This window comes from Elephas maximus, chromosome 9, assembly GCF_024166365.1.
Source record: "Elephas maximus indicus isolate mEleMax1 chromosome 9, mEleMax1 primary haplotype, whole genome shotgun sequence".
Lineage (NCBI taxonomy): Eukaryota > Metazoa > Chordata > Mammalia > Proboscidea > Elephantidae > Elephas > Elephas maximus.
Window position 1 is genome coordinate 78,503,759 of NC_064827.1, and position 24,380 is coordinate 78,528,138.

The 24,380-nt window shown below is 42.8% G+C and overlaps 1 protein-coding gene across 8 annotated transcripts; it reads left to right on the plus strand.

The window, feature by feature from the left end:
- Positions 1–2,845: 2,845 nt before the first annotated feature.
- Positions 2,846–23,494, plus strand: ZNF79 (zinc finger protein 79). 8 transcript variants are annotated; one of them, XM_049894838.1, is made up of 6 exons: positions 2,846–3,449; positions 3,741–3,860; positions 9,784–9,872; positions 13,516–13,642; positions 14,422–14,514; positions 22,159–23,494. In XM_049894838.1, the coding sequence occupies exons 1-6, from the start codon at positions 3,434–3,436 to the stop codon at positions 23,328–23,330; spliced, it is 1,617 nt and encodes a 538-aa protein (XP_049750795.1). In that variant the 5' UTR covers positions 2,846–3,433; the 3' UTR covers positions 23,331–23,494. The 8 variants fall into 8 exon arrangements, with proteins under 8 accessions (XP_049750795.1, XP_049750796.1, XP_049750802.1 ...); XM_049894839.1 differs by lacking the exon at positions 3,741–3,860 and having other exon boundaries at positions 2,848–3,449; XM_049894845.1 differs by lacking the exons at positions 2,846–3,449; positions 3,741–3,860 and adding an exon at positions 9,987–10,039 and having other exon boundaries at positions 9,783–9,872.
- Positions 23,495–24,380: the final 886 nt, after the last annotated feature.

Here is a 24,380-nt window from a genome sequence, read left to right on the forward strand (position 1 = left end):
GACTAATACATAGATTTACCACCAAATAAAAATTTAACTCAGGTGATCAGACCATGACTTTTTTGAGTCTCAACTTGATAGGGTGGATTCCAGTCTTTGTTTTTTATAAGAATTAAACTTTTTTTAAACCTGAGAAACATTATTGTAACATGTACTTTTTTTTTTAACAAACTGGTACAGAATAGAATTAATGAAAAGTAAAAGTCCTCACCCCACTTTCAAGTATACAGGGAAACCACACTTAACAGTTTCTGATTGTAGTTTTCATGACGATCGCCCTTTTAACAAAAGCGATCAGTTTTGATGGACTTTCTTGGTCCTCCACTGCATAAGAAACATTAGAGCCTCTGTGCCACCCTCACTCCATCTCCCTCTCAGTTCTATTTTTACTTTGTCAAGATGTAGAATATCCACATTTTATATATTCATATATATGTATATATAAACATGGAGCCCTGGTGGCACAGTGGTAAAGTGTTTGGCTACTAACCAAAAGGTCGGCAGTTTGAATCCACCAGTTGCTCCTTGGAAACTCTATGGGGCAGTTCTACTCGGTCCTATAGGATCGCTATGAGTCGGAATCAATTTGACAGCAGTAGGTATATATACACATATATACATGCATACATACATGGGCGTATGTATATACACACACACACACACACACACATATATATATATACACACCACCTCGTGGGGTGGTCCTGAGGATGACGGGAGATAATTGTGCAAAGCACTTAGAACTGAGGGTGGCGTTAAAGAAGTGCTCAATTAACGTTAGCTGTTGTCATAGGTGAGGGTGCTAGGTTGTGGTGGATGGGGAGCGGCAGGCAAGGCCAGGTTTGAGGCTCAAGAGCTGCCTCATATAGAAGGGGACATTTTAAATAAATGTTTTTCTCCTTGCGTGTTATTCCTACCCTGCTCCCTCAGCAACTGCTCCCCATGGCACCTTCTGATCACTACCAGCACCCACTTACAGCAGATGACTTGTGGGCCCATACACTCTATACCCACCCATCTCTATAGAGCTCCCCTAATGCAGTGATAGGAGCCCTGGTAGTGCAGTAGTTAAGCACTTGGCTGCTAACCAAAAGGTCAGAGGTTGGAACCCACCAGCCACTCCAAAGGAGAAAGACGTGGTAGTCTGCTTCTGTAAAGATTTACAGCCTCAGAAACCCTGTGGGGTAGTTCTACTCTCTCCTACAGCATTGCTATGAGTCAGAAAGACTCTGTGATGGCAGGTTTTTTAAGCCCCCTTAGGGTCTTCCCATGAGAGCCCAAAATACTTCAGTGTCCAAGAGCCAGTCCCAGCTGACAGTCCTGTACCTGCCCAAGGAGCCCAGTACAGCACCATCAGGCCCATGAAAACAGGCAGGATAGAGCATCCAAGAGGACAGTGCAGCAGAAGCTGTGCTTTACCCCACCCAGGGGAGAAATCTGCCCTGCCCACTGACACCCACCACCACTCTCTCTAACCCTTCACCCTCTACTCCCCTGCCCCCGCCCCCCCCCCTTTCCCTCTACCATAACTTCCAGGAGAATCAGTCTGCGATCTTAAGCGAGGGTGCCTTGACGCCATCCAGTGGTCATGGGCAAGATTGCATCTGCTGGAGAGTGAAGCACTCTGTTGCCTCCTAGTGGAATTCCAAAACTAAGGCAAGAAACTCTGCCACCGCCTTGTAGCCATTATGGGATTAGCATCAGCTGGGCCTTGTGACCTGGGCAGGATTACACTGCCTCACCTCTTGTCCATGTCAGGGTAGAGTGACTGATGATTATGGCTTTAAAGTTCATCCCACCTGCTCAGGCAGAGCAAGATCAGGAGAAGGGAGTGAGGGAGGTCTGGGCTTCCCGCTTGGTTTCTGGATGGTTTTGCTTCTCTTTTTCTTCCTACTCCCTCACAGACCACACTCTCAGACGCCATTTCCCAACCTGCTGCCAACACAACCACAAATGAGCATACTCTGAATGTCCAACTGCAGTAATATTACTACTCTGAACATGATTGTTTTATTCTGAGTATTAACTCAAGGTTAAACATAAGACCCTTAAGTGTAAGATGTTAAATGGTAGGCAGTACCAAATCACTTGCTGGCACACACACACTTGAGTGGTGCAACATTTACGTTTATGCTCCTTCAACAAGCTAAGCAGGAGGGAGAAACCGGGAGGAGCATGTGGCATTAGGACACAGCCTGTATGTTTCCCACGGCTACTGTAAAAAATTACCGCATACTATGTGGCTCAGAACAAAATGTTATTGCCTCAGAGTTCTGGGGGCGAGAAGTCAGAATTTAGGGTGTCAGCAGAGCCATGCCCTCTCTGAGGCTCTAGCGAATGATCCTTTCTTGTCTCTTCCAGCTTCTGGTAGCCCCAGGTGTTACCTGGTTTGTGGCTCCATAATTCAAATCTCTACCTCGTCTTCACATAGCCAGTTTCCCTGTGAGTCTCTGTGTATCTTCTCTTTGTATAAGAACATCACTCAGACTGAATTAGGCCCACCCTAATCCAATATGACTTCATGTTAATTTTATCTGCAAAGGCCCTTTTTCCAAATAAGGTCTCATTCTCAGGGGGTTAGGGTTTACACACATCTTTTGGGGGGACACAAATTAACCTGTAATGCAACCTTATCAGGAATGATCATTTTCTCTCCGCCTCAGCGCCCCTGAGCCTAGCCGCAGAGAGACGATCCCTGCGACCCACGGACAGAAGAACAAAGACACAGCCAACTACTTAAGCAGCCAGGTCCAGTACAGGTCTACGGCTGCGCAGTCGGAGCACTAAAACCACTGTTCCCAGGATCCTTCCTGGCAAAGTAGCTTCCCGTCGCAGAAGCCCCAGCCATTGGATTCCGGTGGACCTAGAAGACACCTGCAACAAAGCATAATGGGAAACATTCTGGGGGCAAGAACAGGAGGAAGCCTCTGTGCGAAGTACCATCCAGGAGAGCGTGCGCGTCACAAACCTGCTGTCGGGAGAGAAGAGCACTTTGACCAAGAACCAGCCTGGCAGAGACTTCTGGGAAATGGAGTCATGTGACGGCGATGAGGCAGGTGCGCATGAACGGAAATGTCGTTTTTGAGGTGCGACCCCTTTGGCGCCAGAGAGGTCCCGCTGTTTCCGAGCCGTCGCCTGTCACCGGTGACTTCCTCGGGAAACCGGGCAGCAGCTTTTCGCCCGGCCTTCTGTTTGAGGCCGAGCCGGTGGGTGCGCCACGGGCTTCCGAGCCGACGACTGGCTGTGGCTGAGGACACAGAGCGAACGACGGGGCTGGAGCTGCCAGGATCTAGTACGGCGGGCACGGACCCGGCCTCTGAGGGGAGAGGCGGGGGAGGAAGAGGCGTCCCGCAGAGTCGGGGCTGAGGCTGCTGCGGAGCGACGCTGACGCTCAGAGGACTGCTCGGAGGCGGCGGCGCTAGGTGGGACCCAAATGCTGGAGGAAGGAGGTGAGGAGCGGTGGAGGGAGCAGCTTGCAGGAGATCGGACTTCTTGTTTAAGCTTGCCCACCAATAATGTTGTGTGACCCAGACCAGAACTCTGCGGGGACATTCTTTTTTTGAATAAGGAGTTCCAAGGTTAAAAAAAAAAAAAAAAGTCAAGACGTCAGGCCTGGGGTATCCTTCCCCTTATCCGGATCTGCCCGATGGAACGATGGTATTAGAGATTACGGAGAAGTGGGCCCTGGAAAGGAAAACAGGACGTACCCAGGGTCACCTCTGTTGCTTCTCTCCTTCCAGCCCTTGAAGCAGCCAGGGATATCGGAACAGGAGCCCGCTGGCTCCTCCTGAGTTTGAGGGCGGGGCCAGCCAGTTATACTGTGAAGTCCTGGAGGCTTCAAGGGATTTGTAATCTGAGAGGTACGTCTAGGTCTTTTCTGTTTCTTCATGGAGGAAAGGACACAATATAATCAACCACCTTGTTTATCTTCAAGAATTGTAAGCATCAAATAAAATAACGTTTTTTCAGACACCTTGAACACTGCTACAGAACAGAACAAATGTGTATGTAGTCTTAACCACCAAGGCCTGTACCATCCTCCCCTAGATCAAGAAGCCTCTGTATTTGGTCTGTCACTTTTCAAGTGCAGTTTCACATCCAGCATTTCCTGTTGTCTTCCCCAGAGATCTGGAAAGCAGGTTGAATGGTTACCATTTCCACCATACTACAAAAAAGAAAATACAGTGGAGTTAGGTACAATCCAGAACATAAGGTCTGTGCTAAGACCAGTATCCAGATAGATTGCTTCTTTTTCTGAGGTATTTCTGAGGACTACATTACCTCTACGATTTTTTTGTTTAGATATAATTTATATACCACTCACCTTTCTAAAGTGTACTTACTGTTCAGTGGTTTTTAGCATATTCACAAAGTCGTGCAACCGTCACCACTATTTAACTCCAGAACATTTGTATCACACCAAAAAGAAACGCCATACCCGTTAGTAGTTACTCCCCATTCCCTCTTATCCCAGCCCCTGACAACCACTACTGTACTTTTTTCTCTATGAATTTGCCTATCTTGGATATTTCATACAAATGTTGTTGTTAAGTGCTGTCGAGTCATAGCGACCCTACATACAACAGAACAAAACACTGCCGGTCCTGTGCCATCCTCACAATTGTTGCTATGTTTCAGCCCTTTGTTGCAGCCACTGTGTCAGTCCATCCTGTCGAGGATCTTCCTGTTTTTCACTGATCCTCTACCTTACCAAGCATTATGTCCTTCTCCAGGGACTGGTCCCTCCTGATAACATGTCCAAAGTATGTGAGACAAAGTCTCACCATCCTTGCTTGAAGGAGCACTCTGGCTATACTTCGTCCAGGATAGACTTGTTCATTCTTCTGGCAGCCCATGGTATATTCAATATTCTTTGCCAGCACCGTAGTTCAAAGGTGTCAATTCTTTGGTTTTCTTTATTCATTGTCCAGCTTTCTCATGCATATGAGGTGATTGGAAATACCATGGCTTGGGTCAGGAGCACCTTAGTCCTCAAAGTGACATCTTTGTTTTTCAACACTTTAAAGAGAGGTCTTTTGCAGCAAATTTGCCAAATGCAATACATCATTTGATTTCTTGACTACTGCTTCCATTGGTGTTGATTTATGGATCCAAGCAAAATGAAATTCCTGACAACTTCAGTATTTTCACCATTTATCATGATGTCACTTATTGTTCCGGTTGTGAGGATTCTTGTTTTCTTTATGTTGAGGTGTAGTCCATACTGAAGGCAGTAGTCTTTCATCTTCATCAGTAAGTGCTTCAAGTCCTCTTCGCTTTTAGCAGGAAAGGTTGTGTCATCTGCATATCGCAGGTCGTTAATGAATCTTCCTCCAATCCTGATTCTGTGTTTTTCATAGTCCAGTTTCTCAGATTATTTGCTCAGGATACAGATTGAATAAGTGTGGTGAAAGGATACAACCCTGATACACACATTTCCCAGATTTTAAACCACAATATCCCCTTGTTCTGTTAGAACGACTGCCTCTTGGCAGATAGAATCATATAATATGTAGCCTTTTGTGTTTGGCCTCTTTCCCTTAGCATCATGTTTTCAAGGTTCATCTGTGTTGACAAGGTACTTCATTCCTTTTAATAGCTGAATAATATTTCATTCTATGAATATATCTTATCTTGTTTATCCTTTTCTTAGCTGATGGGCATTTGGGTTGCTTCCACTTTTTGGCTGTTACAAATAATACTGTTATGTTGTGTGGACATGTTTTCATTTTTCTTGAGTATATACCAAAGAATGGAAGTGCTGTGTCATATGGTGTCTTAGTTATCTAATGCTGCTGTAACAGAAATACCATAAGTGGATGGCTTCAACAAACAGAAGTTTATTCTCTCACAGTCTAGTAGGCTAGAAGTCTGAATTCAGGGCGTCAGCTCCAGGGGAAGGCTTTCTCTTTCTGTGGGCTCTGGAGGAAAGTCCTTGTTATCAATTTTCCCCTGGTCTAGGAGCTTCTCAGCACAGGGACCTTGGGTCCAAAGGACGCACCTTGCTCCTGGCAGTACTTTCTTAGTGGTATGAGGTCCCCCTGTCTCTCTGCTCACTTCTCTTTTATATCTCAAGAGAGATTGACTTAAGACACGACCTAATCTTATAGATTGAGTCCTGCCTTATTAACATAACTGCCTCTAATCCTGCCTCATTAACATCATAGAGGTATAACACATAGGAAAATCACATCAGGTGACAACATGGTGGGCAATCACACAATACCGGGAATCATGGCCTAGCCAAGTTAACACATATTTTGGGGGGATACAGTTCAATCCATGACATATAGTAACTGTATGTTTAACTTCTTGAGGAATTATCAAAATTTTCCAAGGCAGCTGCACCATTTTACATTCCCACCAGCAAATATTAGGGTTCCAATTTCTCTACATCGTCACCAACACTTATTATTTCCCGTGTTGTTGTGTGCCATTGAGTGGATTCCAACTCATAGTGACCCTATAGTACAGAGTAGAACTGCCCCATAGGGTTTCCTAGCCTGTAATCTTTACGGAAGGAGCCCTGGTAGCGCAGTAATTAAGCACTTGGCTGGAAACCAAAAGGTTGGCTGTTCAAACCCACCAGCCACTCAGAGGGAGAAGGATGTGACAGCCTGCTTCTGTAAAGATTATAGCCTAGGAAACCCTATGGGGCAGTTCTCTTCTGTCCTGTAGGGTTGCTATGAGTCAGAATCAACTCAACAGCAATGGGTTTGGTTTTTTGGGTTTAGTCCTTACAGGAGCAGATCTCCAGGTCTTTTCTTTCATGTAGCCGCTAGTGGGTTCGAACCACAGACCTTTCACTTAACAGCCAAATGCTTAACCATTACACCACCAGGGCTCCTTTATAGCTATCTTAATGGGTATGTAATGGTATCTCATTGTGATTTCAATTTGCGTTTCCCTAATGAACATCTTTTCATGTGCCTAGTGGCCATTTGTATATCTTTGGAGAAATGTCTATTCAAATCCTTTGTCAATTCTTTACTTGGGTTATTTGTCTTTTTTGGTTGAATTGTAAGAGTTCTTCATATATTCTGGGTACTAAGACAAGATATATAATTTGCAAGTTATATGTATAAGATATGATTGTATATATTATATATATACACAGTAAAACCTGCAAAAGCTGGAACCTGTGTAAGGTGGGAACCTGTCTAAGAAGGAAAATTCAAATATTTTCCACTAAAACAAGGGATAGAAAAGTGGTAAGACTGCATCCTGTCAAAGGCAGAAAACTGGCAAGACCTGGAAAAACAAGGCACTCCCATCAAGTTCTGGCCTTCATAGGTTTCACTGTATTTTATATAAAAACCAAAACCAAACGCACTGCCGTCGAGTCGATTCTGACTCATAGCAACCCTATAGGACAGAGAACTGCACCATAGAGTTTCCAGGGAGCACCTGGCAGATTTGAACTGCTGACCTTTTGGTTAGCAGCCGTAGCACTTAACCACTACACCACCAGGGTTTCTGTATTTTATATATATATATAGATACATATATACGTGTGTGTGTGTGTGTGTATAATTTGCAAATATTTTCTCTTACTCAGTGGTTATCTTTTCACTTTCTTGATAGTGTCCTTTGAAGCACAAAGTTTTTAATTGATGAAATCCAGTTTTTCTTTTGTTGCTTGTACTTTTGGTGTCATATCTAAGAAACCGTTACCTAATCTGAGGTCATGAAGATTTATTCCTGTTTTCTTCTAATAGCTTTAGTTCTTACATATAGGTCTTTAACCCATTTTGAAGTAATTTTTGCATTGGTATGAGGTGTGCATCCAACTTCATTCGTTTGCCCATGGATATCTAGTTGTCCTAGCACACTATTTGTTGAAAAGATTATTGTTGTCCCACTGAAACTCTTGGCACCTTGGGTGAAAATCAGCTGACCATAAGTGTATGGGTTTATTTCTGGACTTTCAACTCTCTTCCATTGATCTGTATGTCTGTCCTTATGCCAGTAACACTGTTTTGATTACTGTTGGTTTGTAGAAACCTTTCAAATAGGGAAGTGTAAGTCCTTCAACTTTGTTCTTTAAATAAAAAATAAAATAAAATTTTTTTTGTTCTTCTGACTGTCTTGCATAGTGGAGCCCTGGTGGGATAGTGGTTAAGAGTGTGGCTGCTAGCCAAAGGTTCAGCAGTTCAAATCCACCAGGCGCTCCTTGGAAACTCTATGGGGCAGTTCTACTCTGTCCTGTAGGGTTGCTATGAGTCAGAATTGACTCGATAGCAACAGTTTGGTGCATATCCATATGAATTTTAGCATTAGCTCATAGTCTCTGCAAAACCAACTGAGATTTTGGTGGGGATCGCATTGAGTCTCTAGATCAATTTGGGAAGTGCGGGCATCTCAACAATATTGTCTTTCAACCCATTTCCATTTAATTAGGTCTTCCGTAATTTCAACAGTGTTTTGTAGTTTTCAGTGTACAAGTCTTGCAGGTCGTCTGTTAAATTTATTTTTAGGTATATCATTCTTTTAATTGCTATTGTGAATAGAACTGTTTTCATGTAAATGGAAATATTTTCTTGTAAATGGAATTTCTCTTTTGGATCGTCCACTGCTAGTGTATAGAAATACAATCGATTTTTTGTGTCCTGCAACCTTGCTGAACTCATTTATTAGGGCTTTTCTGGCTCCTTGAGGTTTTCTGCATACAAGATCAGGTCATCTAAAAGAGAGACAGCTTTACTTCTTCCTTTCCAATTGTCTTTTTCTTGCCTAATTGCCCTGGCTAGAACCTCCAGTATAATGTTAAATTGAAGTGGTAAGAGCAGACATCCTGGTCTTGTTCCTGATCTTAGGGGGAAAGCTTTCATTGAGTATGATGTTAGCTGTGGGTTTTTCATAGATGACATTTATCTAGTTTAGGATATTCTCTTTCTAGTTTGTTGAGTGTTTTTAATCATGAAAGGATGTTGGGTTTTATCAAATGCTTTTTCTTTGTCTACTGAGATGATCATTTGGTTGTTTTCCCTTAATTAATATAGACCAAAAAAAACTGGTTGCCATCGCATTGATTCTGACTCCTAGCAGCCCTATCGGACAGAGTAGAACTGCCCCATAGCATTTCCAAGAAGTGCCTGGTGGATTCAAACTGTTGACCTTTTGGATAGCAGCTGTAGCTCTTAACCACTGCACCACCAGGGTTCCCTCTATTAATATAGTGTACTATATTGATTAGTTTTCGTATACTGAGCCAATTTTGCATTTCTGGGATGAATTCTACTTGGGCATAACCTCTTGTTTTGATTAAGCAAATGTCTTAAACTTGTAGAGCCACTTTCTTCAGAGAACTGTTATTACAAATAATAGGTAATTTTTATAAACTATGTGCTAAACATTATGCCAATTGCTTTATCTGCATTTTCTTTTAATCTTCACACTAAACCTACAAGGGTTTCTTATCTCCATTTTACAGATGAGAAAAATGAGATTTAGGGAGGTTATATAATTTGCCAAAGGGCACACTGCTAGTAAGTGGTGGATTCAGGATACTTGAGAGTCCATTAAGCGCTAATGCTTCCTTACACCTGAGTGAGTTGATGAAATTTCTAAAGGAAGAGGAATGGGAAATTTTACATGGGCCTTCTGCCCTCGATCACAGAAATGTTGCATCTTCCACAGTCACATGGTTATCTGTGAATTTAGCCTGAGTGTCCTGGAACCTGCTGTGATATACATCCGCTGAACCTCCTCTTCGTAGTGAGAATTGTTGACAGAGTAAGCTGCAAACTTTTATGCCTTGTTGGTTTCTTTCTCTTTCTTCAGTGCTGTCTTCTCCTGACCCTACCCTTCCCCAAGAGGAAAGCACAGGAGAGGAAGGAATGGCTGCTGATCTCCTCACAGCTGGGCCCCAGGTGAGTTGGAAATTTACTCTGAGAGACAGCCTTTTTTTTCCCCTCAATATTAATTGTAGGGTTTCTTTTTTTTTTTTTTCCCTAATTAACAAAAGCAATTCATGTCCATTGCAGAAAACCTGGAAACTATAGAAAACACAAAGAGATAACATTTAACATTTTGATTGGTATCCTTTTACTTATATTCTTTCTTCTCCCCAGATGAATTTGTCCTGCTTTATAACTTCCTTTTTATTTCCACTTAGAAGAATTAGATGAACATGTCCCCATTTCATTAAGAATAGCCTACAAAATCCTCTCCAGTGGCTGCATTCTGTTCGACTGCACAGTCCCTCTGTGAGGGCAGAACTGTCTTCTCCCCTGTTTTATTGACTGGACTAGGTTGTAGTCTATTTTCATTTTTTAAGAGTCTACTCTTAGATTTTTCTCATCAATACTACTCTTATTAATACATTTTATTAGTTTTTTGCTTCAGCTTTCCTCAGATTTATCTTAAAATTTAGTGTTTAATCTTTTGAGTGGACTCTTCAACTCATTTATTTACATCCTTTCTTGTTTATATTGAAAGTGTTTAGTTGTGGATTTTATTTTTTTATATAGACCAAAATTATGATTTTGATTTCCTTGCCCATTTGGTTGGTCTGTGCTCCGTGAGGACAAAGTCCATATCTCTTATCAACACAGAATACCCAGGTATAGTCCGATTGCGGGGCATAGGGCTTGGTAGCTCTGTGAGCTCAACCTTCTTAGGTAAGTTACTCAGCTCTTCCATATTTTTATCTATTTGTTTATTTTCTGACTAGTTGATCTCTTGTTCATTGAATTACTCAGGCATCTCTGACAGCAGTAACTTTTTCCTCATATTTCTTACAGTTATTTATTGTTTATGACATATCTTTATATGGATTTTACTCTCTTGGTTATTATAAAGTAACCCTATTGTTTTAAATGTTTCATAGTTTCTTTTAAAAAGACCCTCTTTTTCCCAAGTATTTCTTAGTGTGAAAGGTTGATTGGAAAGGCAAGGTAGAATTAGAGTCAGGGATTCATTACAATTTGGGGAAATACAGCTGGCTTAAAACGAGGCAGAAGTGGGGGTGATGGAGAAAGTTGGTTGAATTCTAGTGATAGTACGGAGGAAGAATCAGTAGGCAATTGATCTGGGGAAGCTTAGGGAAGGGGAGGATAACACCCAAATTTCTGGCTTGGCCAACTAGGTGAATGGAGGTACAACTTCCTGAGCTAGAACTAGACAGGAGAAGATGGGTTTCCCTATTGCTTTTGTTGAATTTGAGGTTCCTGTGAGACCTGGCCAGGAGATAATTACTGCCTTATGCTAATGAGTTAATAACTAATCTTGTTGTCTTAGATATCTAGTGCTGCTATAACAGATACTACAAGTGGATGGCTTTAACAAAGAGAAATTTATTTTCTCACAGTCTAGTAGGTTACAAGTCCAAATTCAGGATGTCAGCTCCAGGGGAAGGGCTGTGTTACAATCCCACCCTAATCCTCTCAACATAAAATTACAATCACAAAATGGAGGACAACCGTATAATACTGGGACTCATGGTTTAACCAAGTTGATAACACACATTTTTGGGGGGATATAATTCAATCCATGTTACTTGTGATGAGTCTCTCTCCTTTCCACCTGCCTGTTTCCACTCCAGGTACCTAGCGCAGGGACATTGAATGGAGTATGTGCTCATCTGTTGTATGAACAGCTTCTGCTGACACCTATGAGCTTTATGGTTCCTGCTGTCTCCTGAACTCCAGACCCATGTTTTCAGATGTTACAGAATACCTGCAGCAACCTGGAACTCAGTGGGCCCAAAAACAAACTGATTACTTTGCGAACAGGTCTCCTTTTCCCATGTTTCTTCTCTTAGTTGTTGACATCGCTGTATACCTGATTTTCCAAGCAAGAAACATCTTTGATTCATTCTCAGGTTTCTTGAAAAATCCATTGCCAACCATGCATCTACACCCCGTTGGAACAGGTCTTCTCTCAACTCGACACTGACTGTTAAAGATCTTAACTTCCTCTCCCCACATCCGTTTCAAGGCCCATCTTTTAAGGCCTCCCTGTTGTCCGTGGGATAAAAGCACCATGTTTATCAAGTCATTTGAGTCTTTTTACATTCTGACTTCAACCAACCTTTCTAGGCCCTTCAGTCCCTCATCCCTTCATTCTCACTGCCTAGACCACCTGCCATTTGCTGAATACACAAGGGCTTTCTTCCTTCAGTGCTTTTGCTTATGGTGCCTCCCCCACCTTGGATAGCCTTCACTTGGCCCGTGTCTGAGTCACCTACTGCTGCTATAACAGAAATACCACAAGTGGATGGCTTTAACAAAGAGAAATTTGTTTTCTCATAGTCTAGTAGGCTAGATGTCCAGATTCAGGGCATCAGCTCTAGGGAAAGGCTTTCTGTCTCTGTCGGCTCTGGAGAAATGTCCTTGTTATCAGTCTTCCTGTGGACTAGGAGATTCTCTGTACAGGAACCCCAGGTCCAAAGGTAGCACTCTGCTCCCAGCACTGCTTTCTTGGTGGTATGAGGTCCCCACTTTCTGCTTGCTTCCCCTTCCCTTTTATCTCTTGTGAGATAAAAGGTGGTACAGATCACACTCCAGGGAAACTTCCTTTACATTGGATCAGAGCTGTGACCTTAGTAAGGGTGTTACAGTCCCACCCTAATCCTCTTTAACATAAACTTACAATCACAAAATAGAGGACAACCACACAATACTGGGTATCATGGCCTAACCAAGTTGACACATTTTTGGGGACACAATTCAATCTGTGACAGTCCGTCAGGGCAACCTTCTTCAGGGTCAGTTCAGCGATTGCCGTCTCTCCCTGCTCTTTCCTAATTGTCCACCCTCCTCTCCCTCTTCCAGGATTCCTCTTCTGTTTGACACATATGATTCCAGGCGTTGCTTACATCCCTGGCTCTCTTGCTGTACAGTGTGATATCCGAGTTCACAGGAATCTTTGTTAAATGTTCTGAAAATTCACTTTTCACATTTTTTTTTTTTTTGCTAATTTGTACTCACACATTCTAATTTTTCTCCCTCTGTTGGCTCTTGGAAGGAGCCCTGGTGGTGCAGTGGTTAAAGCACTCAGCTGCTAACTGAAAGGTCAGCGGTTCAAACCCACCAGCGGCTCCACAGGAGAAAGATGTGGCGATCTGCTCTTGTAAAGATTACAGCCTTGGAAACCCTACGGGGGAGTTCTGGTGTCCTATAGAGTTGCTATGAGTCAGAATTGACTCGACAGCAACAGGTTTGGTTTTTCTTTTTTTAATGGGCTTTTTAATTGTGAAGTACCTGTTCGTTTCTGCTCAATTATTTCTCATATATATTTTCTATCTATATATGAAGTCTATCAAAATTATAAATGTGTAAAGACAAGAGACTATGTTTTATTTACTTTTTTGCATCACAGTCCAGTAGAGTCTAGGCACTTAGAAAGTGATCAACAAATGCTTTTCTTGAACTACCCAGAGCCTTGAATCCTTTCAAAGACCCTTTCTAAGCCTGCCATCCATCTCCCCTAGAGTTGCCAACCTCCCTATCCCCCTTGCCTCCATCCCAGATCCTGAGGCCTGGGTGAGCTGGGGTATGCTTGTTGTTTCAGGGCTCCATATTCTTCAGCAGTGTGACTGTAGCTTTTACCCAAGAAGGCTGGAGACACCCAGTCCCTGCTCCGAGGGACAGGTACAAGGAGAGGATACCAGAAAAGTCCAGGAACCTGGTCCTACTTGGTAAGAAACCCATTTTCTTAAGATTTGAAATCTGTTGGTTGCTACTTTACTCAATTCTGGCACTTTCCAAAGTGCTTACCTTACCTTACCCATTGCCATCAAGTTGATTCTGACTCATAGTGACCCTGTAGGACAGTGTAGAACTGCCCCATAGGATTTCCAAGGCCGTAATCTTTACAGAAGCAGACTACCACATCTTTCTCCTACAGAGCAGCTGGTAGGTTTGAACTGCAAACCTTTCAGTTAGCAGCCCAGCAGTTTACCACTGCGCCAGGGCTCTTTTCCAAAGCGCTTAGTCACCTCTAATTGCTCTGATGCACCAGAGGGATTGTGCTTATTCCTCCTTGTTCCCCAGCGAAAGCTCTGTGCTCCCAGTTGGTAAACAGGCAGTTTCATTTTGCTCCTCCTGAGGCTGTATCGTCCCCATTCTCTTATTTCCCAGCAGGCATGGGGTAACCCTCATATAAGTTCCTCCAGACTGAGTAGGTTCCCATCTTCCTAAATAGGGTGTTTTATGGGCTTAGCTTAACTCCCTGGCTTAACCCCTTCTTGAAGTTGTGTCTTTAGCTCCTTCCAGAAATTCTTCCAAGACCTAAGAACCATGTCTGTCTTATTTACTGCTGTATCCCCTAGTGCCTGGTACCAAGTAAGTTCACAATAAATATTTGTTGAATGAATTAAATGCATGACCTGACTGGCCTGCTTCCTCTCCCCTGAGTTTTCAGTGGCTATTTATACTAGGTACAAATCTCCAAGGCCCATTTCTTCCCCTTTAATAGGACTTCCAGTCTCCCAGCCTGGCTTGAACTCCCAATTGGAACAGAGAGAAGAACCATGGATGCTGGAAGAAGGCCTAAGAAGTACCTGTCCAGGTAAGTGATTGAGCACTAAGTCAATGAGAGTCTTGGGAACAAAAGCCCCTTTGAAACACAGGTTAGTGCATTTGATGATTTTAACAACCCTATCAGGTAGATATTATTAGCCTCATTCTACAGATGAAATTGAAGCTGGAAGAGGTTAACTTACTTGTTCAAAGCCTCACAGCTGGAAAGTCGTGATGCTGGGATTTGAAGCTAGGTCTGACTCCAAAGCCCACTGCTGTTCAGTCTCTCAGGGCTGGGAGATGTCTGTGGACACATCTGATATTCCTGGCCTCTGGAAGACTGTCCTTTCTCATTGGAGGAATGAGAGTCATCTTTGCTAGCTCAGCACATGCCCTGCTTGGGCTCACCCCACTGAGAGTTTTAGGTACCTATCTTTGCCCACATCTCCAACTGACAGCTACTCCTGCCACCCTCTCTGGACCTTAACTAGATTCTGCTTCCTCTCTCTCTCTTTCTCTGCATGGCCAGGCCAGAATTTTTCAAAACTAAGAAACTTGGGTAAGAAAAAAGTAAGGGAAACCAGTCTCTGCTGTTTATTTCCTGCTGCTTGCTTTCATCTAAGGTTGCTTGCTTTACTCCCACCGTCATAGCTCAGCTTCTGCTGCTCTACTGCCACCGTCATAGCTCAGCTTCTGCTGCTCTACTGCCACCGTCATAGCTCAGCTGTTGTATGACCTCTGTCAGCACCTCAGTACTTTCTCCCTCTGAACCCAGCCACCTTTGGTGTTTTGAGAATTAAAGCATTTGAAGTAAAAATGAATTAAACCACTTTAAGATGACAAGTTTTACCTTTTTCTAAAAATGTAGCTTACTGCTTTATTTCTTCAGTTACCAATTACTGTTGCTGACAGGACAGTGGGAACAGAGCCTCTGGCTTATTTCCTGCCTGGTTCTGCTGAGCTGCCTGTTCTCCTTCCCACCTTATCATACTCTTTCTAAGCAACCTATCACATGTTACTGCAGTTGCCATTGGGGCTCCAGGGGCCATTCTTATTACTGAAATTGCCTTTAACAGGGAGCTTCACTAGTCCTGCTTCCTTCTCCCAGCAGCCCCTCCTCCCCAACATGTCCATATTTGTTCGGCAGGGTCTTTAAACCTGTGCAAAACCTCAGAGATTGGGTGCAGTATTTTTGTGGCTTGGGGATAACTGCATTTTTCTGGGGAGATTTATTCATAGTCACAGAGGGGTTCAAGATCCTAAAAAGTTTACCTCAAAAGGTTCAAATCACCATATTATTAGAAACAGAAGTTGAAAAAGGGTGTTACCACCCACTATATGTGCTCAGAGGCATTACTGCAGGGAAGTAGAAGCAACTTTGGATGTGGATACATGAAAGACATGCATTCAAGTCCTACCTTGTTACTTGTTCAGGGTAAACCATTAAATTTTGTGATCCTCTCTTTCTGTATCTGAAAAACGTGGACAATAAAATCTTTCTTATTTTACAAACTATATGAAAAAAAGTTGTCAACTGTAGAGTGGTATTTAAGCTATACGGTAGTCAACAGAAGTCGTTTAAGGTAATTTTTAAATTAAACCTGGCTGTGAGTCGAAATGGACTTGACAGCAATGGGTTTGGTTTTTTTTGGTTTTATTAGAGTAACTCAAGTACTGCTTCTGTGGTATTGCACCTCTGCTCGGAGACCCACAGAGCCTCCTGGACATCACTACTCCTCCATGGGCTAGTTTCAGGGCCCTCCATGATCCCACCCCATCACACCCTTCCCAGAATGACAGACCCAGGTCTTTAAAGCACCTTTTCCCTCACTGCTTGCTTGGGAACTTCTGTCATGGATGCTGACATTTCCTCAGGCCCAGCTGGTCTATTTGGCTCTTTCCCGTTCATTTAAGTATTCATTCAGTCAACAAATATGTATTAGCATTTGGTACATGCCTGGCACTGTTTTAGCTACAACAGAGAACAAAACGTAGTCCCTGCTTACATCCTAGTGAGGAACATTAAGTACTGTCTGTGAAGAAAATGAAGCAAGGTCCTGAGGGCACAAAGCTGAGTAAAGGAGTAGAGATGGAGGGGAGAGGAGACTATTTTAGATAATATGGATAGGAAAGACCTGAGAGCTGGAGGACGAGAGCGAGCCAGCCATGAAGACCTGGGGAGGAACATTCTGGGCCACAGCATGTGTTGAGGCCTTGAGGTGAGAATGAGCTTGGCTTGTTAGGTTCAGAAGACCTCTGTGGGTAGAGCATGGTGAACAAGGAGAGCAGAAGGCAGGGGACTGACTGATCACAGGGGCATTGTAGGCCATGATAAGGTGTTCGGATTTTATTCACATAGGAAAATAGGGAGCCATTGAATTTTAAAGCAGGGAAAGGGCAATATTTGATTTGTGTTTAAAAAGGTAATTCAGCAGACGTGTGGAGAACAGACTTTCAGGGGTCAAGAGTAGAAGCAGGGAGGTCAGTTAGGAGGAGGCTGTTACAGACATTCCAGGGGGAGATGATAGTCGCTTGGTAAGGAGGGATTCAGGATGTACTTTGGTGGTAAAGCCAGTATGACTGGGTAATAGATTGAATGTGGGATGTATGGGAAAGAGAGTCATTAAGGATGACCCTAGTTTTTTGGCCTAATCAGTTGGGTAAATGGGAAAACTGACAAAGATGCTGGCTTGAAGGGGAAAAGCAGTAGTTCTGGTTTGAGTGTATCTGAGATGTCTGTTACAAGAGCCGGCACTCAGGGGAGAGGTGGGCTGAGATACAGCAATTAATGATCACCACATGGTCTTCCGAACTGCCTCTTTCTCACTGCTGCTTGTCACTTCTATTTTTTACTCAGGTGGCCTATTTTGGAGAGCCATCAAACCCATATGTGATTGAATACCAAGTTACATAGAGATGCTGTCAACCTGAAATGGGAGTCTCTAAGTGGATCATGCATTAATGTGCACCTATATGCTTTAGGATGGTTTACAAGGCAAGGTCCAAAATTAATACCAGTACCAGTAGCCACTGACTCTGACTAATGGTGACCCCATGTGTGTGTGTCAGAGTACAACGGTACTCTGTAGGGTTTTCAATGGCTGAGTTTTCAGAATTAGATCGCTGAGTCTTCTGAGGAGCCTTGGGCTGGACTCAAACCTCCAACCTTTTATGTAGCAGCTAAGCATATTAACCATTTGCACCACCCAGAAGCACACTTTTGTAACATTTACTGTGCAGCAGGAGTGGTTCTGGGTGCATTACGTCTTATTTAATCCTCACAATTCTGTGAGGGAACTACTGTAATTATTCCCCTTTCACAAATGAGAAATCCAAGGCATAGGAAGATGAAAAAATTCACTCAATGTCACGGGTAGTAAGAGGTAGAGCTGAGATTTGAACCTAGGGAGTCTGGATCAAAATTCTATGTAGAGAGATAAATAAACGGTGCCTAGAACCTCTGAAAATAAGGTAGAAAGGGAAAGAATCATTGCTTCAGGAAAATTGGGAAGAATCCCTTCAGAAAAAAATCAACTCTTGTTAAAAGCTTCTGGCTGTCCTTATAAGTCCACTTCCTTACCTGCAAGCCCCTGTATAGGTGTCTGGGACCCACAGTGGACCTGACACAGGCAAAGGCTTTATGCTTCAGTTAATGTTTTAACACATTCCAAATATTATACATTAGCTGCATTTAAAAGTTTTCTCTTAAAAGAGGTTCCTTGGAGGATTAAGAATCATTAACTCTTAAAAAAAAAAAATTAACCATTTTCTGGTTATAAAAATAATGCCATTTTTAAAATAACTTTTTTTAACTAGTAAAAATAAGTTCATTTAAAATTTGGAAAGTACAAAAATTTAAAAAATCAAGGTTTCCTATAATCCCACCACACAAAAGTAAATCATCAACTTCTTTGTATCACAAAATACAGTAATATATCTTCCACAGCGTATTCTTTGAAAGCAATCTTGTAAATTTTATTATAAAAATAATATTGTCATTGGAGAACATTTAGAAAATACAGATATCAAAGAAAATAAAAATCGCCCGGAATCCCACAACCCAAAGACAGTACAGCTAACATTCGTGTTGTCTATCTCTCCAGTCTTTTTTCAATAAATACCTTTTTTAAAAAGGAATTATAGTGTACAGATTTCAGATGTGAAAGTATAACTTATACTTGCTGAGTAAAGTCCCTTCACTGGCTTTATTTTAGCCATTTCCTTATTCAACATTTAGATGTTTGCTTTTCATTTGACAATGATGCTGTGATTGCCTTTGTGTATACATCTTGTATGATTTCTAATTAGTTCCTTAGGATAAATTTTTAGAACTGGAATTTTTATGTCAACATTTTAAAGCTCTTGACACATACCACCTATCTTAGGCTAGGTTCTCTAAAGGAGCAAAACCAATGAAGTGTATACCGTATTTTTTACACAAATAACATCCACCTTCTGCGTTTGTTTGCTGGCTGCAGCCTCCCCCATGAGGTGTTTTTGTAAGCACACTATGCTAATATTTTTTTATAGCAACATGTGGAAGAGGATTGGCATGGTAGTACTTGTGAGGGTGCCTCGTGGAGGGAGGGCGTTCCTGGCAAACAAGTGCAGAAGATGCACGTTATTTGTGTTAAAATACGGTGTGTGTATATATAAATATATATAGAGAGAGGGATTTCTTTCAAGGAAATGGCTCATGCAGTTGGGGAGCTTGGCAAGTTCCAAATCTGTAAGGCATCAGGCTGGAGACTTCTCCTGACTCACATGGTTACAGGGGCCAATGAACCCAAAATAAGTAGATCAGACAGCAGGCTGCCAGCTCACATCCCAAGAACTGGAGGTCAGAGAGTGACAAGTTGGATGGAAGATCAGGAGAGAGAGCTTTGCCAGAACATCCATATATATTGGGTACAGGCTACATCCCCAAGGAAACTCCCCTTTCAACTGATTGGTTGTTCACATCAGATCACACAATGGAGAATGATGATTACATAATATCTTCCAAACCACTGAGAATCATGGCCTAGCCAACTGATACATAACCTTAACTATCAGTCTACCCCCTTGTCAACTTGGCACCTGTATACATCTCCATAAACCATATATAATCTCTGAATAGACAGTTTTAAAGTCATACCTAACATGATACAACTAACATGCATACAACCAAAAACACACTAGTCCTGTTTACATCATATATTTTATAAGTAATGGAATAAGAGAGGGAAGAAAACACACATACACATATAATAAAACAAGGAAGAAATACTTGTAACAATTACACTCATTTCTGCAGCTGGTCACACGGTCGTAACTAGTACTTAGAACTACCTTCTTCCGCCACCCATTTCATACTCCTTTCGCCCTCGACAGGCACCTTGGCTGATCATGGTTCTTTGCCTGGTGGGATGACCCAAACCTTCATTCCTGAAGGGTCATCTGGGCCATTAGCAGTCATGTCAGAATTGGGTTGCTATAATTTTCCATTGACCTTAATCACAGAGCATGGTGTAATACTGAGAGACAACCCAAGGGATCTCCTGTATTCCAGACATACTCTTCTTTCCTCCATTATGTAATACCAATCCAATGCCCCCTTGGTAATCAGGATCAATCAACACCAGCCAATACAGTAGCTCCCTTCTTTGCCTGTTTTTCCAGAGGCATGAGAAGCCCAGAGTGGCCAAGTGGCATTCTGAACTTCCAATTCAGTGCAATCAGTGCTTTGTCTCCTGGTGCAAACATTCCTCCCTTTGGACCCACACAGCACAGGGTCGCAGGGACAGGAATCAAAGCCTTTTCAAGTGGGTCATTAGGGGTAGTAGTGATGGTGCCACTCCCATTTCCACCCCTTGATTCCTGGATGCTGATTTAGAGCATATACAGCCTCCTTGAGAACACTGCCCCAACCCTGCAATGTATTGCCACCTACCTAACACTGTAGTGGTGTCTTTAGGAGGCCATTCCATCATTCTGTCAAGTCAGCTGCTGCAGGATGATGGGGAACATGGTAAGGCCAGTGAATTCCATGAGCATGGGCCCACTGCCGTACTTCTTCTTCTTTGAAGTGAGTTCCTTGACCTGAAGCAATGCTGTGTGGGATACTATGACGGATAAGGCATTCTGTAAGTCCCCATGGGTGGTGGTTTGGGCAGAAGCATTGCATGCAGGGAAGGCAAATCCATATCCAGAATAAAAATCTATCCCAGTAAGAACAAAATGCTGCCCTTTCCATGATGGAAGTGATCCAGTGTAATCTATCTGCTGCCAGGTTGCTGGCTGATTGTTCCCAGGAATGGTACCCTATAGGGGACTCAGTGTTGGTTTCTGCTGCTGGCAGATGGGGCATCCAGCAATGGCTGTAGCCACATCTGCCTTGGTGAGTAGAAATCTGTGTTGTTGAGCCCATGTATAACCTCCATCCCTGCCACCATGGCCACTTTGTTCACGAGCCCATTGGCAATGACAGGAATGGCTGGGGGAAGAAGCTGATCGGTATCTATGGAATGTGTCATCCTACTCACTTGATAAAATTCTCCTCTGCCAAGGTCACCTTTTGGTAAGCATTCACATGAGACAAAGATATCTTCATTTCTTTGGCCCATTCAGAGAGGTCTATCCACCTGCCTCTTCTCTATACCTCCTTGGCACCAATTTTCCAATTTTGTTCCTTCCGAGGCCTTGACCATCTAGTCAAACCATTGGCCATAGCCCGTGAGTCAGTATACGATCGCACATCTGGCCAAGGTGACACATAACCTTAACCATCACACTACCAGATTGCCCTCTAGAACGGTTGTCCCAATTTATACATACACAATGTTTTGCCGCACCCTTACCATTACTCTAGAGTTAACCATTTTTTTTTTTTAAATCTTGCTTATTTGATAGGTGAAAACGACTTATCTAACTTAGGTCATCGGCCTTTGAAACTATTTAGAATCGGTAACGAGATTGCCCCAAACCACACTGAGAATTGTGAGGATATGAGTTTTGATAGGGTGGGAACAGGCATGGGTTATCCCATAAACAAGGTAAGCATAGAGTTACTTATTAATCTGTAGTGAATAATTTCACATGGGTTTTACCACAAAGAAACTGACTACAGACTAGCAAATAAGCACAAATAAAGTCTGTGTTTACCATGCTTACTGGGTCATCCGCCCTGTCAGGGATTATAAATTTGAAAAGGGGCTTTGATTCTGTAAAAAGGTGGAGATGGGAGACAAATGCAAGCCATACCTAGAAGCACAATCTTTGATGTGAAAAAACGTGAAATTGTTCACCACAGATGATCTGGTAAGCACAGTAAGCATCGTGTTTACCTTGCTTATGGAATAATTTGCCCCTGGGTGGAAACGGTCCCCAGAAGACAGCATGGACCACCGGGTACCTGGCCAGGAGCAGAGAAGAACGTCAAAGATAGGAAAGGAGTATTGCATCTGAAGTGCAGGAGGATTAGGGTAAATTTCATCCTCCCAAGTTTAGGAAAGGGGCTAATGGGTGCTCTGGCAGCTAAGACTAAAATCTCTGAAAAACAGTCTTGGTCATTCTTTTATGGGTTATACCACATGTGTAAAACAGATGATCTGGATGGAAGGAAACCTTATCTAAACCATCAAACCTGTATGCATAAGAGCTTGGCCAGAATGACAGGAATAAAGGACAACTGCTTTTCTAAAATTTTTTTCAGACTGGAAGATAATATGCAAGGAGTCACCACCAGAGCAAGACATTTCTGAAGAATCATTCCAAGACCTAAGTGTAGAAATCCCCCCTGGGAAGTCAGACCATAGGAACAGTGAATTTGGGAAGAGCTTCAACCTGAGAGCAGTCCTTTCTCCACAACAGAGAGTTCCTACAGAAGTGAGGCCCCATAAATGTGAAATACATCCAGAGAGCTTCAAGAATTCAGATATAATTAAACCTCACAGAGCAAAACCATACACATGTAATGAGTGTGGCAAAGCCTTTAGTTACTGTTCATCCCTTTCTCAACATCAGAAAAGTCACACTGGGGAAAAGCCCTATGAGTGCAATGAATGTGGGAAGGCCTTCAGCCAGAGCTCATCTCTTATTCAGCATCAGAGGATTCACACTGGAGAGAAACCTTATAAGTGCAGCGAATGTGGGAGAGCTTTCAGCCAGAATGCAAACCTCACAAAACACCAGCGAACTCACACTGGAGAAAAGCCCTATAAATGCAGTGAGTGTGAGAAAGCCTTCAGTGACTGTTCAGCCCTTGTTCAACATCAGAGAATTCACACTGGAGAAAAACCATATGAATGCAATGACTGTGGGAAGGCCTTCCGTCATAGTGCAAATCTCACAAACCACCAAAGGACTCACACTGGGGAAAAGCCCTACAAATGCAGCGAGTGTGGGAAGGCCTTCAGTTACTGTGCAGCATTTATTCAGCACCAGAGAATTCATACAGGAGAGAAACCCTACAAGTGTAATGCATGTGAGAAGGCCTTCAGCCAGAGTGCAAACCTCACAAACCATCAGAGGATTCATACTGGAGAGAAACCCTACAAATGCAGTGAGTGTGGGAAGGCCTTCAGCCAAAGTACAAATCTTATAATCCACCAAAAAACCCACACTGGAGAAAAGCCATATAAGTGTAATGAATGCGGAAAATTCTTCAGTGAGAGCTCAGCCCTTATCCGACATCATATAATTCATACTGGAGAAAAACCTTATGAATGTAACAAGTGTGGAAAAGCATTTAACCAGAGTTCATCCCTTAGTCAGCATCAAAGAATTCACACTGGTGTGAAACCCTACAAATGTAGTGAGTGTGGGAAGGCCTTCAGGTGTAGTTCAGCTTTCATCAGACATCAGAGACTCCATACCGCAGAGTAACTGGGAACGTGAGAAAGTGGAGAAAACCTATCAACTCATCAAAGATGAGTGGGGACCTCACAGATAAATGCAGATGGTTTGAAAACATCTGGGACATCTGACGTCCGTAGGCCAGAGCCACATGCAAAATTGCCTTTAATAAATGTATCATTTTACATGGCACATTTGAGAGGTGTTGAGCTCTTCATTCTAAACACTATTTAGTAGGCATCACAGAATTTAGAGAATCCAACAAGTCAATTCAGATTTTCATTCAACTTCAGAGATTTATATTCAGTATATAATAGAATGTTTTCTACGTATTAGGCACTCCAGAAACATTTTATTTACTAGGAATAAATGATCAAATCAATGGGTGAAGAACTTGACTCCTGCATCAAGGCCAGACATTGTTTCAGAAGTAATGAGGGCTGTTGCAAAAGGCAAACCAAGAGCAGGGCATTGGCCAGGAATGATTGTGGTTAAGAGCTCAGCTGCTAACCAGTTGGAATCTACCAGCCACTCCATAGAAACCCTAGGGGCAGTTCTCTGTCCTGTAGGTCACTCTGAGTCAGAACTCAGTCAACAGTGCGTCAAATCAATTCGTGATGCATAACGACCCCATATGACGAGAGTACAACTGCCCCATAAGGCTTTTCTAGGCTGTAATTATCTTTACGGGAGCAGATTACCAGGTCTTTCTTCAACTGAGCTACTGGGTGAGTTCAAACCTACCTCTCAGCTAGCTGCCAAGCACTTAACCATTGTGCCACCAAGGTCAAAAACAACACAGCTGTCACTCAGGAAAGCACTGCCGGACCAAATCTCTACTTCTGGGCTATTCTTTTTACTCATATCACACCAACTAGGTTCAGTGGTAGAATGCTCACCTTCCACAAAAGAGACCTAGGTTTGATTTTTGGGTAAGGCACTTCAAGTACAGCCACATGTAGTAGAGGTTTTGACTTATGGTCTGAAGATACACTTGAAAAACTGCCAGTGAAAACCCTAATGATCACACAAGTCTGAACAGCAAATGTTTCAGTCTTATGCACAGGGTCTTCATGAGTC

Coding starts and splice junctions, on each gene's coding strand:
- ZNF79 (XM_049894838.1), top strand. Junction 9,873..13,515: donor TCCTCACAGCTGGGCCCCAG/GTGAGTTGGAAA, acceptor TTGTTGTTTCAG/GGCTCCATATTCTTCAGCAG. Junction 13,643..14,421: donor CAGGAACCTGGTCCTACTTG/GTAAGAAACCCA, acceptor CCCCTTTAATAG/GACTTCCAGTCTCCCAGCCT.